At 44.7% G+C, this 13,737-nt stretch overlaps 1 protein-coding gene across 1 annotated transcript in view; it reads right to left on the reverse strand.

Annotated features, from left to right (window-relative positions):
• Positions 1-13,198, reverse strand: part of GLRA2 (glycine receptor alpha 2) — an 819,827-nt gene extending 806,629 nt beyond the window's left edge. The window contains exons 1-2 of the mRNA XM_078657642.1: positions 12,768-13,198; positions 8,341-8,474 (exon numbers count right to left, since the gene is read on the reverse strand). Of these exons, the coding sequence (XP_078513768.1) occupies positions 8,341-8,474; positions 12,768-12,835 (202 nt within the window). The 5' untranslated portion in view covers positions 12,836-13,198. The remainder of the gene's footprint in view (positions 1-8,340; positions 8,475-12,767) is intronic.
• Between the last annotated feature and the right edge of the window lie 539 nt (positions 13,199-13,737).

A 13,737-nucleotide genomic window follows, 5' to 3' on the forward strand; every position in this document is an offset into this window, starting at 1 on the left:
AATGCAGTTTGGTGCTTACTTTCCCTCCATGTTGAAGAACAGTAGATGTTTCAGCACCCAGGCTAATGTGCTGCATAGCTAAATACATATAAGGTCCCAAAGGCGAGACCAATTGCATTGCAAATGCTTGTTTATTTTTCTTGTTGTATGTGGTATGTTATTATGTTGAGACTTTTCCAATTCAAACATTTTTACATTTAAGTTGTATATTTCTTTAACTGTGTTGTTGATTAGTTGGTTGGTTTATTATGCACAACTGACATGCTTTCTATAGGAATTATCACGCTGCCAAGGCAAAGCTTCCATAGATGAGTCAAAGTTGCCATCAGTTTTCAGAATGTGGCCCCTGGTTGTCAACAGAATAGAGTTGCACGTCGAGAAGGCAACTTCTTCAAGAAAGAGAAACCATTGTTTGGGTGGGTGGGAATATAGAGGGGGAATCCAGTGGATCAATGAAAACAAAGGTGGGCAATAAGGCAACAACTTCCAAGTATGCTTACAGAGACCTTAGTTTTGTGGTCATAGGTTTGGTTCTTGATAGCTACTGTATATATTCATTTTTTGAGACAGCTGGCTCTGTTTAATGTTGCTCCAGGAGGGCTGCAGTCACCACAGTTTCTACCTCCCCCCCATGCTTAATTTGGAAGGAAATAAGTATGTGGGCTCAAAATATTCCATAGGATCCTGCCACAGGCACAGCTGAAGGACGGGTTTACTGAGCTCCAAGTCTGACCAGTCTTGATTCTACCTCATGTCCCTTTCTTATACCAACCTGCACTTCCGGTCACTTTATTTCACTCTTGCAGGTTATTTTATAGCCCTGCTTTTTCTTTCCTCGCCAATTTTTCTTTTACTCCTACTTTCTCCCACTGCTTCCTTTCACTCTCTTGCTCAAAATCTGATGATGAAAAATAAAATGAGTTCCAGTCCCCAAAAAGAGTGCTGATGGCCATCATCCGCACCCACCAGCAGAAAGAATACAGGCTTTTCCTGTTCGAGAAGGAAAACCTTAAGATTCCAGCTACTATACCCGGAAAGATTTCAACATTCCAGCTTCCAAGGAGATGATAATTATGTGAAACTGGCTTCTTCATTTGATGGAACAAACGAGTGAGGCTATTTTCATTTCTCTCACCGACCCGCTCTTTTAATCTGTGGAGGATTGTGATGGTACAACGTGTAAGTAGAGAAATCTGCTCTATAACTTACTTTGCAATTATTTTCCATTAAAATAAATGCTACGTGGTTATCTTTATTTTGTTATATTCTGGTTTATCCATGAGTGATTTCAATGTAACTTTAATGTTACTGTTTTCTGCTTAGGGAGTTAATGGCTGTTAATTTCCTTTCTTGCTATTATGTCGTTAGCTCAATGCCGGGTTGTATAATGAAATGAGAAGAGCACATCAACTCAGTTAATGCCTTCAGAAGATGGATGATGGTTATAAACACCCGGGGCAGGTTCCTAACATACCTTTACACTCAGACATGTGTCAAAATCTTGATATCATTGCACATGTTACCTCAGTTTAGGAAAGCTAAGAATGCAGGTAATGAGTGTGTTAGTGTCGACATTTTAAGCCGTATGATTAGCTGAGTTAACTTCATCTTTCCATAAGAGGAGACTAAGTACAATTAAAATTCCCTTTTTACTTCATAAACTTGAGGCTGTGGTAAAACTATCTTCTATTTTTACAAGATATTCCACACAAAAATGTGCACTGATTATTCCCATATGGGCAGAAGACCGCAAACTTTGGCACTCCTTAACAACAGAGTGACAATGTTGGGAAGGGGAAAAAATGACCATTTTTGTTTGCTCAGCACCATCAAAATGTATAGTCTAATCAGGTGTGGATGCGGTTATGTGGCATGAGGTGTGCCATTACCATTTCACCTCCCAGTAATTGCGGAGATGTGTACAGCAGCTTTTTGCTGAAAAGGACACACGCAGCAATGTCCTGGGTAAATAACGCTTCCACAGTTAATCCCCATAGAATCAAGCGACTATTGCCCCCAGCCTGCTTCTGCTCCACATCCTGCGTGTGAACTTCCTGAGTGACAGCCACACCCGCATGTGACGACTTCCTCCTAATTAGGCCGGCTACCTAATCCCCACCTACTTCTCTGGGACCCTGATTAAGAGGTACTTTGGCCGCGTGTGGTCTAGAATCGGAGGGAGGGCTGGTTATCTCCAATCTGAGGATGTAGGGTAGTCGAGGTGAGTTGGAGGGTGGAGGGAGGCTTGGGCCATGGGGTCTGCAGTGTGCTATCAATTGATCTGCTGGGTATCAGTTGCACCGCATTACGGTGCTGGGTGTAAATGTGTGTGAGCACTTTCCATACTGACCAGCCTGATATCTGTTGCACCACGTATCAGCACTGAGTGAGGATGTGTGTGTGGGAGTGACAGTCTGCTGACCTCCTGTGATTCACAACACTGGCCGGTGGTGTTGCCTTACACATTGGAATCTTGCCAGAAGAACCCATGTTTAGCATTGATTTTACCTGTGAGGCCTTGGCCAGCAGTGATACTAAAAAGTGTTATAATTCTCTGCATGTACATATTTCTGATATTGTTGTGACCTGTGGTGCACCTGTAACTGTGTGGTATTGAATTAGAAGAATTGCTAGGGTGGGCCTAGGGTTGACAATGTGTTGCAGCGCATAAGTGTTCTGGAGGAGAGGTCCGAATAGGATCTGTCCCAAGTGTGCATACTACAAGTGTCCTTTCAACACAGTTGAGCCTAGTACAGCTCTTAATATTTCCAAGTGAGATTTATGCCCAGAAATTAATGATGTTCATGTTGTGTTGATTACTGTGTGTGTGGAATACAAACATTACTTACATACATCACGTTTGAAGTATCCTCAGTGTATTTATTGTGAGTGCTGTGTCAATGCTTTACACATTTCCTCTGTGATAACCCTGACTGCTCAGTGCCAAGCTACCCAAGGGTGCAGGTTATACAGTGAGTGTAATCAACTACCCCTGAGGAGAGTGGTAGGTTCTGTTGGGCTAGGGCCCCACCTCAGCCAACCAGAAAGTGCCAGTTCCAACACCATCTACTATCAGTTTTGCATGAAATGAAAATAGTTTTCTAAAGTGCACTAATACCCTGGGGGGTCTAGGCGGATGTATGACGTTACAACGCATACTTTTACAACGCATACCGTTACAACGAATTTTTTACAACGCAAAAACTTTTACAACGCATACCATTACAACGCATGTTTTTACAACGCAAGTACCTTTACAACGCATACCATTACAACGTAAGTATTGGTAAGTATATAATTTTTTTTATTTTAAATTAATTGTAATTAATATAATTTAATTTAATTTAATTAAATTAATTTAATTTTTTTCCCTGTACCCCTGTACCCCAAAAACCCCCAAAATAACCTGAACCCTAAAAATACCCCTGTACCCCAAAAACCCAAAACTGTCCCTGAACCCTAAAAATACCCCTGTACCCCAAAAACCCAAAACTGTCCCTGAACCCTAAAAATACCCCTGTACCCCAAAAACCCCAAACTGTCCCTGAACCCTAAAAATACCCCTGTACCCCAAAAACCCAAAACTGACCCTGGGCCCTAAAAATACCCCTTTACCCAAAAACTGAAAACTGGCCCTGAACCCTAAAAATACCCCTTTACCCAAAAACTGAAAACTGACCCTGAACCCTAAAAATACCCCTTTACCCAAAAACTGAAAACTGACCCTGAACCCTAAAAATACCCCTTTACCCAAAAACTGAAAACTGACCCTGAACCCTAAAAATACCCCTTTACCCAAAAACTGAAAACTGACCCTGTACCCTAAAAATACCCCTTTACCCAAAAACTAAAAACTGACCCTGAACCCTAAAAATACCCCTTAAAAAAACCCAAACATATAAAATTTCAAATATAATTATATACTTACCAATACTTACGTTGTAATGGTATGCGTTGTAAAAGTACTTGCGTTGTAAAAACATGCGTTGTAATGGTATGCGTTGTAAAAGTTTTTGCGTTGTAAAAGTTTCGTTGTAATGGTAGTGCGTTGTAAAAGTTGCGTTGTAAAGGTTGTTTCCCGTCTAGGCACGTCAAATCAGGTGGGATCAACAGAAACGCAGACTGCAGAAGGGATACCAAATGTATGTACCATCCCCAAGATGATGATTGCAAAGGCCAGTGGAGAGTGTCTGAAGCAACACTAGGATTGAGCACAGAACATAGCCACTAGAGATATCCTGAACAAGAAAGAACTGAGGAAAATTCAGGCAAACCTACTAGAATTTCAAGACAAGTTGACTGTATCTACCATAACTGTGAGGATGAGAATACAATCATGAGCTTTGAATTACCATCTTATAGCCAAGTTTCTACCAAAATGATTAATTGGAAAAAGTTCAACCTGATCTCATTGTGGCTGGTACACAAAAAGGTAGCTCAAAATCAGCTGTCAAAACACGTAAGATATGCATTCTCCTATTTCCAGATGTCTTTCGCTTAGGATGATATTCAAGACAAAATACATACACATTGGAAGACTAGTAACTGACCTATTTACAGCAATAGCCACCGTAGTGGTAATGCCCGTTGCGGAAGGTTTAGAGAGGAGTTACCTTTATGTTTGCCTCTGTCCCTCTCATTCCCGAGGTGATTGCCAAACTCAGGAGAGTAGGTGTGAAATGGTATTGATGGTGCCATTCATTTATTTAAGAGAGGGTTAACTATTAAGTGCCACTGAACTGCTTCAAAGTGCTGAACAGTGGGCGTGGTGGGTGGGTGGTTGTTTTGAGATTCGAGAGGGAAAGGAGAGAAAGAAGAAATGCAAAGAACCAGAGCCTAAGGAAGGCAGTGAAGTAAGTGGAATAAGGTTTGATTTGCAGTAAAGAATACCAGAAAGAAACAACGAGAAGAAGAAAAGTCCTCATAAGGGAAGGTAGAGCCGGAGAACCAAGAAGGAGCAAGGAAGGGGGAAAATCACAGTAGGAGAGAGGGAGCAAGAGACATAGGGCACTAGGGGAGAATCTTGAAGTCTTAGAATGCATTCCCAGGTAAGGATGGGTGCTAAAGGGTACCACTGTTACCCTAGAGGATCTAGATTCTATTTCTGAAGGTCTTTTCTCAGCAACATACAGGATATTAAGACTGTCTCTTTGCTAATGAAATACTTGAATATATCTCTCATGTGGTTAGATAGGCTACTTTGATTCACATTGAGGCTATGATGACAGAAATTGAGCCGCTAGGGATACAGCTTTGCAAATCTTATCCTTTACTCTGTTAGTCAGGAAAGGTCATTCTGGTGCCACTGGTGTTCGGCTAATACTCGGTTGTTTGAGTCATTTGATTCATTTTCCTTACATATTTCACACATTTCCCTTATTAGTTGTAGTTACTCAATGAGAAATGTTGGACATCATCAAAGACTCTACTGCAACATCCCTCAGTTACAGGACTGGCTTCATGCACTTGCCCTCAAGCCTGGTCAAGAATTTCTTTGAAAATGTGCTCTGGTTTTTATCATGATCAAAGCATGCCGCTGTCAATGTAGTTGGGGTAGATGCCTCTAAATCCAACCCTGAAGAATCAAGGGAATTGGATGCATGGCAATCATCCAATACTAAATAAACAGTTTTTTTGAAGATGTGAAAGCCTTTTCATGATTTTTGGAATGGCAGGAAGAGGATTGTCACCTACAATCTCCACATTGAGTAGAATGATAATAATAATAATTGTAAAGTTATGTAATTGACTGATGTTTCTTTATGCAGGTTTCATCAACCAAAGGTGAAGCTGCGTCTTCCGCCTAAGGTCTATATCTGCACAGATGAGGCTTGTTCATCTCCATGCACTTTTACATCGCACTGTCATCTACTACTCACATCCCAATGTCATCTACTACTCACATCCCACTGTCGTCTACACTCACATCGCACTGTCATCTACTACTCACATCCCACTGTCGTCTACACTCACATCGCACTGTCATCTACACTCACATCGCACTGTCGTCTACAATCACATTGCACTGTCATCTACTACTCACATCCCACTGTCATCTACACTTACATCGCACTGCCATCTACACTCACATCGCACTGTCATCTACACTCACATCCCACTGTCGTCTACACTCACATCCCACTGTCGTCTATACTCACATCCCACTGTGTCTACACTCACATCCCACTGTCATCAACACTCACATCCCACTGTCATCAACACTCACATCCCACTGTCATCAACACTCACATCCCACTGTCGTCTAGACTCACATCGCAATGTCATCTACTACTCACATCCCACTGTCGTCTACACTCACATCGCACTGTCGTCTACACTCACATCCCACTGTCGTCTACACTCACATCCCACTGTCATCAACTCTCACATCCCACTGTCATCAACACTCACATCCCACTGTCATCTACACTCACATCTGAGTGTGTATTTAAAAAAATATTTTTAGGCTTGCATTCTTGAAGTCACTGCTGCAAATCCATAATGGAGCACGGCTTAGGTATGTGTAAGGAAAGTACACGGAAGAGCAAGAATGCGGTAATACCTAATTGCACCAGACTGACTGTTCCATGTCACCTTCCTTACTACCTGCCTGTTCACCCACAAAGATGTGGTGAATTTTCAAAATTTAATCTATTCCGCTTGACTAGTAACTAGTGGATGCTGGGTGCTTTCTGGGCAATTACGTGTCAGGTGGAGGGAGGGGCATTTAAACTGTAAGCAGAGATGGTATTAAAAGAAGGCAGACACACAGACCAACAGAGTCTGCAAGAGTTATGGACATACCTCTTGTCTAAGAAAGATGACCAGGAAAATATGACTCATTTTAACAGCTTTTACCGAATTTATGATTTTATATTATTTTTATTGACCATTGTGAATAACTTACAAACCTAGTTAGATGTGCACTGTGTGCACGTTAATGAAATATACATGTATGCCATAATAAATTATAAGCATGAAAATTCAATCTAGGATTAAAAAGTGGTCTTGTTTGGTGCGTTGATGGGGCAGTGGATATCAACATGCAAGAAAATGTACCCAACACCGAGATATTATTAACATTTGTGATGTTCACACGTATTTAGGAAAACATTTTATCAAGCCTGAATATAAATATATAGATTGTACAGAAAGTGCAGTAAAGAGGATCAATCTAGCAAATATTTCCGAGTTGAATATAGGCTGGGCTGCATGCTTATGAAAAATAATCATTATCAGTAAAGGCTGATAATTTTTCAAACTGATTAATATTTCTAACTATAGTGAAGAGCAAGGTATGTTTTATGCATTGCATATAATAATCAGGGGTAGAGTTAAGAATTTGGAATAACGTTATATATGAAGAAAATATGCATTTTTTTGCCTGAGTTTAATATACAGATATATTAATTTGCAAATAATCCTAAACAATAAACCTGTGCAAACGTAATGTACACTACACATAATTAATATGCCTTTTACTAAACCTTAGTGAATCAACTCCTTGGCTATTTTTCTGAGTTTGCCAATGGCAGTCAACAGGCAAGGTGTCTTTGAAGTGAAGAACAGACCACTAGCAAATCAACTTGGGCTCTAATCTCATTTGGCCTCTACCACTGATTAAGTCTAAAGAGGTCAAGTACTGTGCCCACAAACCTGCCACAAACAACAAGGTAGTGGATGGAATGCTTGAATTAATCTCAGCCACTGGCAATCACTGTATGTCCACATTCCAGTCCATTGTGTTTTACCCACCATACCACTCTTGACAGAGGCCTCCCAATTGCAAATCAGTACCGGCCCTAATCCTTGTCGGGACAGTCCATCCTGAACTGCAGGGAAGGGCCCCTCCTGAAGGAAACACATGCAACTCTAGACAGATTTTGATCTCTTTGGACCTCCTCAGTAGAATGCAGCTTGAGTCGCATAGCACAGTGAATACGGGACTCACACCTGAGCCTACCTGTCACAATGATGGAGCCGACTACAACAAAGTCAATGCCCTGGAGGTAATTGACTCTGTAACTCGCAGCTGCTGCATTTTCATGCCTGGCTTGAGATTTCCTATAAACATGTTGTAAACACAAAGGAGCTTATTTGCAAAATGCTTAGCCACCAGTGCATTACTTTTAATATGGGAAAAAGTGATATACGTGTGGCACAACGGGCTTGTAAATAAGCCGAAAAGGCTCTTCAATTTGTTAGTACTAATTTTGCAGTAAGCTGACAGAAAAGATGGGCTAGAGCGAAAGTCGTCTGGTACCTTCCTTCAAGCCTCCTACAGTTCTTAGGCAACCCCCTTCTGCTTCCTTATTAGAATTGTACATGAACACAGCTTACCTTTAAAATTTGGCCTGATTCGTGCATCATATCCTGATGTTCGCCCCATCAATTTATCCAAAAAGTCAGAAGGAGACATGGTCTGTGGGGGAGATTTTCCATGCCTGGAATCATGTTCTTTACAGAAGGCCACCCTAGAGAAACCAGGAGCCATGGTTAGCTTTGAAATAAATGCAGAACATGGGTTGCAAATTATTGTCTCTGTTTCAGGGGAGAGGGAACGGTAATTAAAATGCACTTCAGGCAGTGAGGTTGCTGTTTTCAAAAACTATTCAAGGACTTTGCTAACAGGTATGTTTTGTGTGCAGAACACCAGTGTAATTTTGAGGATTTGGGGGGCCCTTGGTCAAACATATTTTGGGGGTCTCTGTATAGAATAGCTTTTAGTTTTATCAGACATTTCCTGCTAATTCAATCCTCCATGATGCCAACAACACTGTATATGTTAAATTTTAACAGGATCAAGAAAAAACAGCGAAAATATATTTTGCTGGGGACCCCAAAATCCTTAAAATTATATTGGGTGGAGAGTCAGAGTGAGAGTTAGGGGTAGAGAGAAATTCGGGTAGAGAAGTAGAATAGACAGAAGTCAAATAGAGAGAAGGTTACCTTGCAGGGGGGAAAGGGCTTGGAAGCGGGGGGCCTTGGGCAATTGCCCTCTTTGCAGAAAACTATGAAGTGAAGGGAATGTATGTATGAACACATGGGCACGTGCCAATGTGTATAAATAGTACCATGTTGAAGTACACAATGTAAGTAAGATCAGTAGCGGCCGCTACTAAGCATGGGTAGAGGGTGCAGGTGGAGGGAGCGGAGGGGTGAATGAAAAAAATGAAAATTAAGCTGGCTTGCCTTAATGCCGCTGGGTGCTGCTGCTTCTGCTCTGTCTCCTCGCCTCAACAGGAAGCTCTCAGCCTCCCAGAAGCCCCTGTCCAATCACATGCTGCCCTAAGAATGGTTGTGATTGGTCTGACCGCCATGACCGTCAGAGAGAGGCTTGGGGGATTTGCATGTTCCTCACCAGGCTGTGGAATGCAGCCTGGTGGGGACGATGCAAAGTGTGCATGATGGTTTGACCGGCCCATTTGCGCCAGTCAAACCGTCATGCGCACTTTAGAGCATGCTTTACACTCGTCCCTGCCCCGGCCAGTCCGGCCCACCTGCCTCGCACCCAAGCAGGAAGGAAAACAAAACAATAATAACAGTTGTTTTCATTTTCCCTTTCACACTGATTGCCTTAGTTGAGGAGCGTCACTGAGATGGACTCTGGGTGTGTGGGTGTGTGGTGGGGGCGGGTCGTGTCTGTGTGTTTGTGATGAGAGAACATTAGCGAGGACAGTTCTTTCTAAAAAAAATAATGTTAGACTGTAGCCAGAGTATTTCAGTTAATTTGTAATTTCTTTCACTAGCCCTACGTTAATGTTGTTTCGCCTTAAATTAACTGCCTGCTCAAAGTGTCAACCAATGGGAGAAAAGGAGGATGTTGTAGATTAATGAGAACAGCAAAGAGTTTAGGGGCTAAAGTGTTAGGTTTCTGTGCTTTGCCAGGCCTTGAGACCTGAAGTGACCCTTTCCTCCCAGCACCTCTTCCCTGGCTGTGGGATTGAAAGGCCCCGTTTGAGGGCCTTGGTCGCCTGATGCCTGCCTGTGTGAAGCGGACTCCATTTTCCTGTCACGTTTCGGTATCGTGGGGTAGGTTGGGGCAACGAGGTGGAAGAGGGAAGTTGAAGAGTACCTCTCTCCACCTCCCTCTCTCGCTGCCTTCTCTCCCGCTTCTCCATCCTTTCCTCTACTTATCCCCTACTGCTGCCTAACGCTCTTTCTATGGCACGAAACCGCTGTGAAATCAGCAAATGTTGCGTTTCTCGCTCCTGTTTTTTGGTTTGGGCCTCCTCTCAAGAACACTTGGGGGCAGATTTACAAGCCCCATGCGCAACTTTTACGCTACCATTGCGTCACTTTGTGACGTAGCGGCGGAGCAAAAGATGCGCCATGGTGCGGGGTATTTATAACGTGACGCATCTGGGAGATGCATCACGTTGTAAAGCCCTGCGTCAGAAGGAGGCATTCCTGCGCAGGGGGGGCGGTGTTCCAGCGCAGGAACGCCTCCTAGAAGTGGCTGAGTGAAATCTACAAGATTTCACTCAGTCACTTTGAGGATCATGCTGCGTCAAAACCCTGTGCCTGCCTGGTGCAGGCGTAAGGATTGACGCAGCATTAACAAGATAGGGCCCCCCAGAGCATTAATGGAACTCCAGCAATGCACCACTTTTACGGCACAGATGCGAGACGCATCTGAGACTTTTTTGCCCCATGGTGCGCCGCATTATAAATGCGGCGCATCCATGGTGGCGGAGGCATGGCGCACAATAAGTGGCGCATCCCTGCTGATATGCAGGGATGCGCCACTTATTGTAAATATGCCCCATAGTTGTGTTTTCACTCTGCCTTTCCCATCAATAGGCCTCCTTTTTTCTCTACCTTTATTTATCTCTATTTTGCTCTGCCTCAGTTCTCCACTTTCTGCTTCTCTCACAATCTCATACGCACACACAAGAACACCCCGTCTCCCTCATTCCCTCTCTCTGCCTCACGTTCGCCCCTGTGCTCTCTCTTCTTATTCTTTCTGCTTCTGTCCCGCTGTCTGCATTACTCTCTCCGACGTGTCTGCCTCTCTCACTCTATAGCTCCCTCTCTGTACCTTCCTCTTCCCGCCTACTCTTTCATATTTATTTTCAGTATTTAGTGGCTCTCCTCCTGCTTAGCTCTAGTTCTCTCTCCCCCTCTTTCTGTTACCCTAACTCAATCGCTACCCCTCTATTCCTAGTCCTTTCTGATTGCTTCCTATTGTGATTCACACTCTCCTTCTTTTGTTCTGTGTTTCTCTTCCTGTTTCTTTTGCTATCTTTCATGCCCTTTTTTCCAAACACACCCTCTTCTAGTGTTCTTTCTTTCTTCCGTTGCCTCTCTCGCTGTCTCTCTTTTTCTCGCAGTCACTGTGTCATATTCAGGCCTTCTTTTCACAGTATATTGAACTCTCTCTCTTGCCATCTATCTTGGTCTCCCACTTTCTCTTTGTGTCCCCCTCTCGCTTTCTCTCACTTTCTCATCGGTTCCCTCTTTTGCTCTCATTTCTCTCTCTCTCTCTCTCTCTCTGTAACTCTCTCTCTCCAACTGTCTCTCACTTGCTCATTTCCCCTTTCTGCGTGTCTATTTCATGTTCCTGTTTCTCCCTTTTATATTATAGCTCTTCTTTTTTCTTTCTCGCCATTGCCTCTTAAGAATATATTTATGAACGCTTTTTTATAATATATGTCTTACACATTATATATCGCTCTCGCCCTCTTCGTCACTCCGTTTCGCGCTGATAGTCTCTTGCGCTGCCAAACTCCCCCGCTATCTTACTCCCAAATTTACTCCTCGCACCCCTCGCTTCGAGGTGCATGCCTCTCTCTTTCACCCCTTGCTATTTCGCTCTCCCCCTGCCCCCTCATCATTTCCAAAGAGACTGTTCTCTCTCTCTCTGTCCGTGACTCGTTTCTTTTCTTTTCCGATTCTCAGCTATTTCCGTCTCTCACTCACATACCTTTTCCCGTTTCAGTGTCTTTGTGCCCCCCCCCCCCCCCCGCCCCCCATCCCCATGCGCGTGCTTCGCTCTCCACACATCTGTAAGCCTCTGGCTGTCCCCGCCACCTGTGCATCCCCTCACTCTTTCTCTCAAGCCACTCCCGTGTATTCAACAACAGATTGACCGCGTGCGACTACGGGAGGCTTGGCTGCTGTAGGAACTGTTGCGTTAGTGTGTTTAAACGTCCACGTTTATTGTGATAACAAACACCCGACTGGGATATATCTAGAAGGGAACTGAGTGTGTGGGAGATCGTGGGGGAGGAGGTATAGGTGTTACTGTGCCCACGCCGGAGCACCCGCAGGTACAGCCTTCTCCCGTGTCAACCCAGATAAAAGAACCGGCAATCCAACCCCGCCCCCCCAAAGCACTCTGTGCACCCCGAGCCTTTTGATCGTGGGTGGGCATAGTATAGTTAGGCATTGCCCCTTTGTGGCCCAGAACTACAAAGCGACCCCTGGTGGACAACAGAATGCTCCCTTTTGTTTCCCAAAATATGACTGGGTCACGCTCTAGCGTGCAAACGTGGTTCCCAATTTTAGGCAAACAAACAGAAGCAAATGCAACGAGTGTGGTAGAAGTGCGCCTCGGTGTGCACGGGAGATGTCCAGATAAAAACCCTGCCTCTGGATGGGGGAGCAAGCCAGTTTCAGAAACTTGTCGATTCTCACATCCGTTGCCAAGAAACAGATGTATCTCCGTTTCCACTGAAGAAGACGCACATTGGAAAGGCTGCGTAAGCAGACTAGAACATGGACAAACGTTAAGTTAAGCGCCTCTAGCCAAAGCAGGCTCTTACCTGAAATGAAAGGTCTCCAGAAAAAAGGCACACAAGGCTGTCAAAATGCTGACCAGCTGCCGGTTCATTCCTCCTGTTTTCGGTGGTGGTTGGCGAAATGTTCCAGAAGCGGCTCCGAGGTGAGTAAGCCGGGGCGGGGGGCTCTCTCACAAGCACAGCGAGGGCTCCTTCGCAGGGCTCCAGCATCGGTGGCTGCTTCCCTCCGCACGCACTGGGAGAAAGCGGCGGGCCGGGAGCAAGAAGGCAAAAGTGCCGCTCCTCCGACGCATGGTCAGGTCAGAGCCAGGCTTCTCATCGCCCGACGGGTGCAGGGCCGGGAAACGGGCGTGCAGCTCCGGGTAAAGCGATCGGATGCGTAGGCTAAAAGAACAGCATGATGGAGAGAAAGCACATGAAATCCAAAAATGCACCTGCTTGTTCTATTGCTCTGAGTGAAAAAAAAAACCTGTCCGCCGGCGATATTTAAAGATTGTGTTGGCGAGCGTGCTTTGTGCACAGCGGGCTCCCTCGCTGCTGGCTCCTAACAGTGCCGGAATGGAGGCGCGCGGAGAGGTGTTTCCCAGCCGCTGGATTTCAGCACTTGGACAGCTCCGCGCTCCGCTCTGCGCATGCGCGTCGGAGCAGTGGGGGCCGGGAGAGCCAGGGACAGCACAGTGCCAGCCCGCTACAGCTCGCAGCGGGCGAAGGCGCGGGGAGAGCCCGGGATCCTCCAGATGCAATTCAAATGATGCATTATTTATCAAGCCAAGAAGAAGGCGATAAACGGGGAGGAGGGGTGATGGTATGGGATTCCTGCGAACAAGAAACAGGGAAATCTCAGAGAATGAAGTGCAACGGGGAGAAACTCAAGGAAAAGAAGTAGAAACTGCGGAGAGGGCGAGGAAGGTAAAGTAAGCAAGGGTATGTGGGGTGAGAGAGAGAGGTGGCTAACAACAACAACAGGAAGTGTGACGGAAAAGGAGGGCGGATG

Source organism: Lissotriton helveticus, chromosome 8 (assembly GCF_964261635.1).
Source record: "Lissotriton helveticus chromosome 8, aLisHel1.1, whole genome shotgun sequence".
NCBI lineage: Eukaryota > Metazoa > Chordata > Amphibia > Caudata > Salamandridae > Lissotriton > Lissotriton helveticus.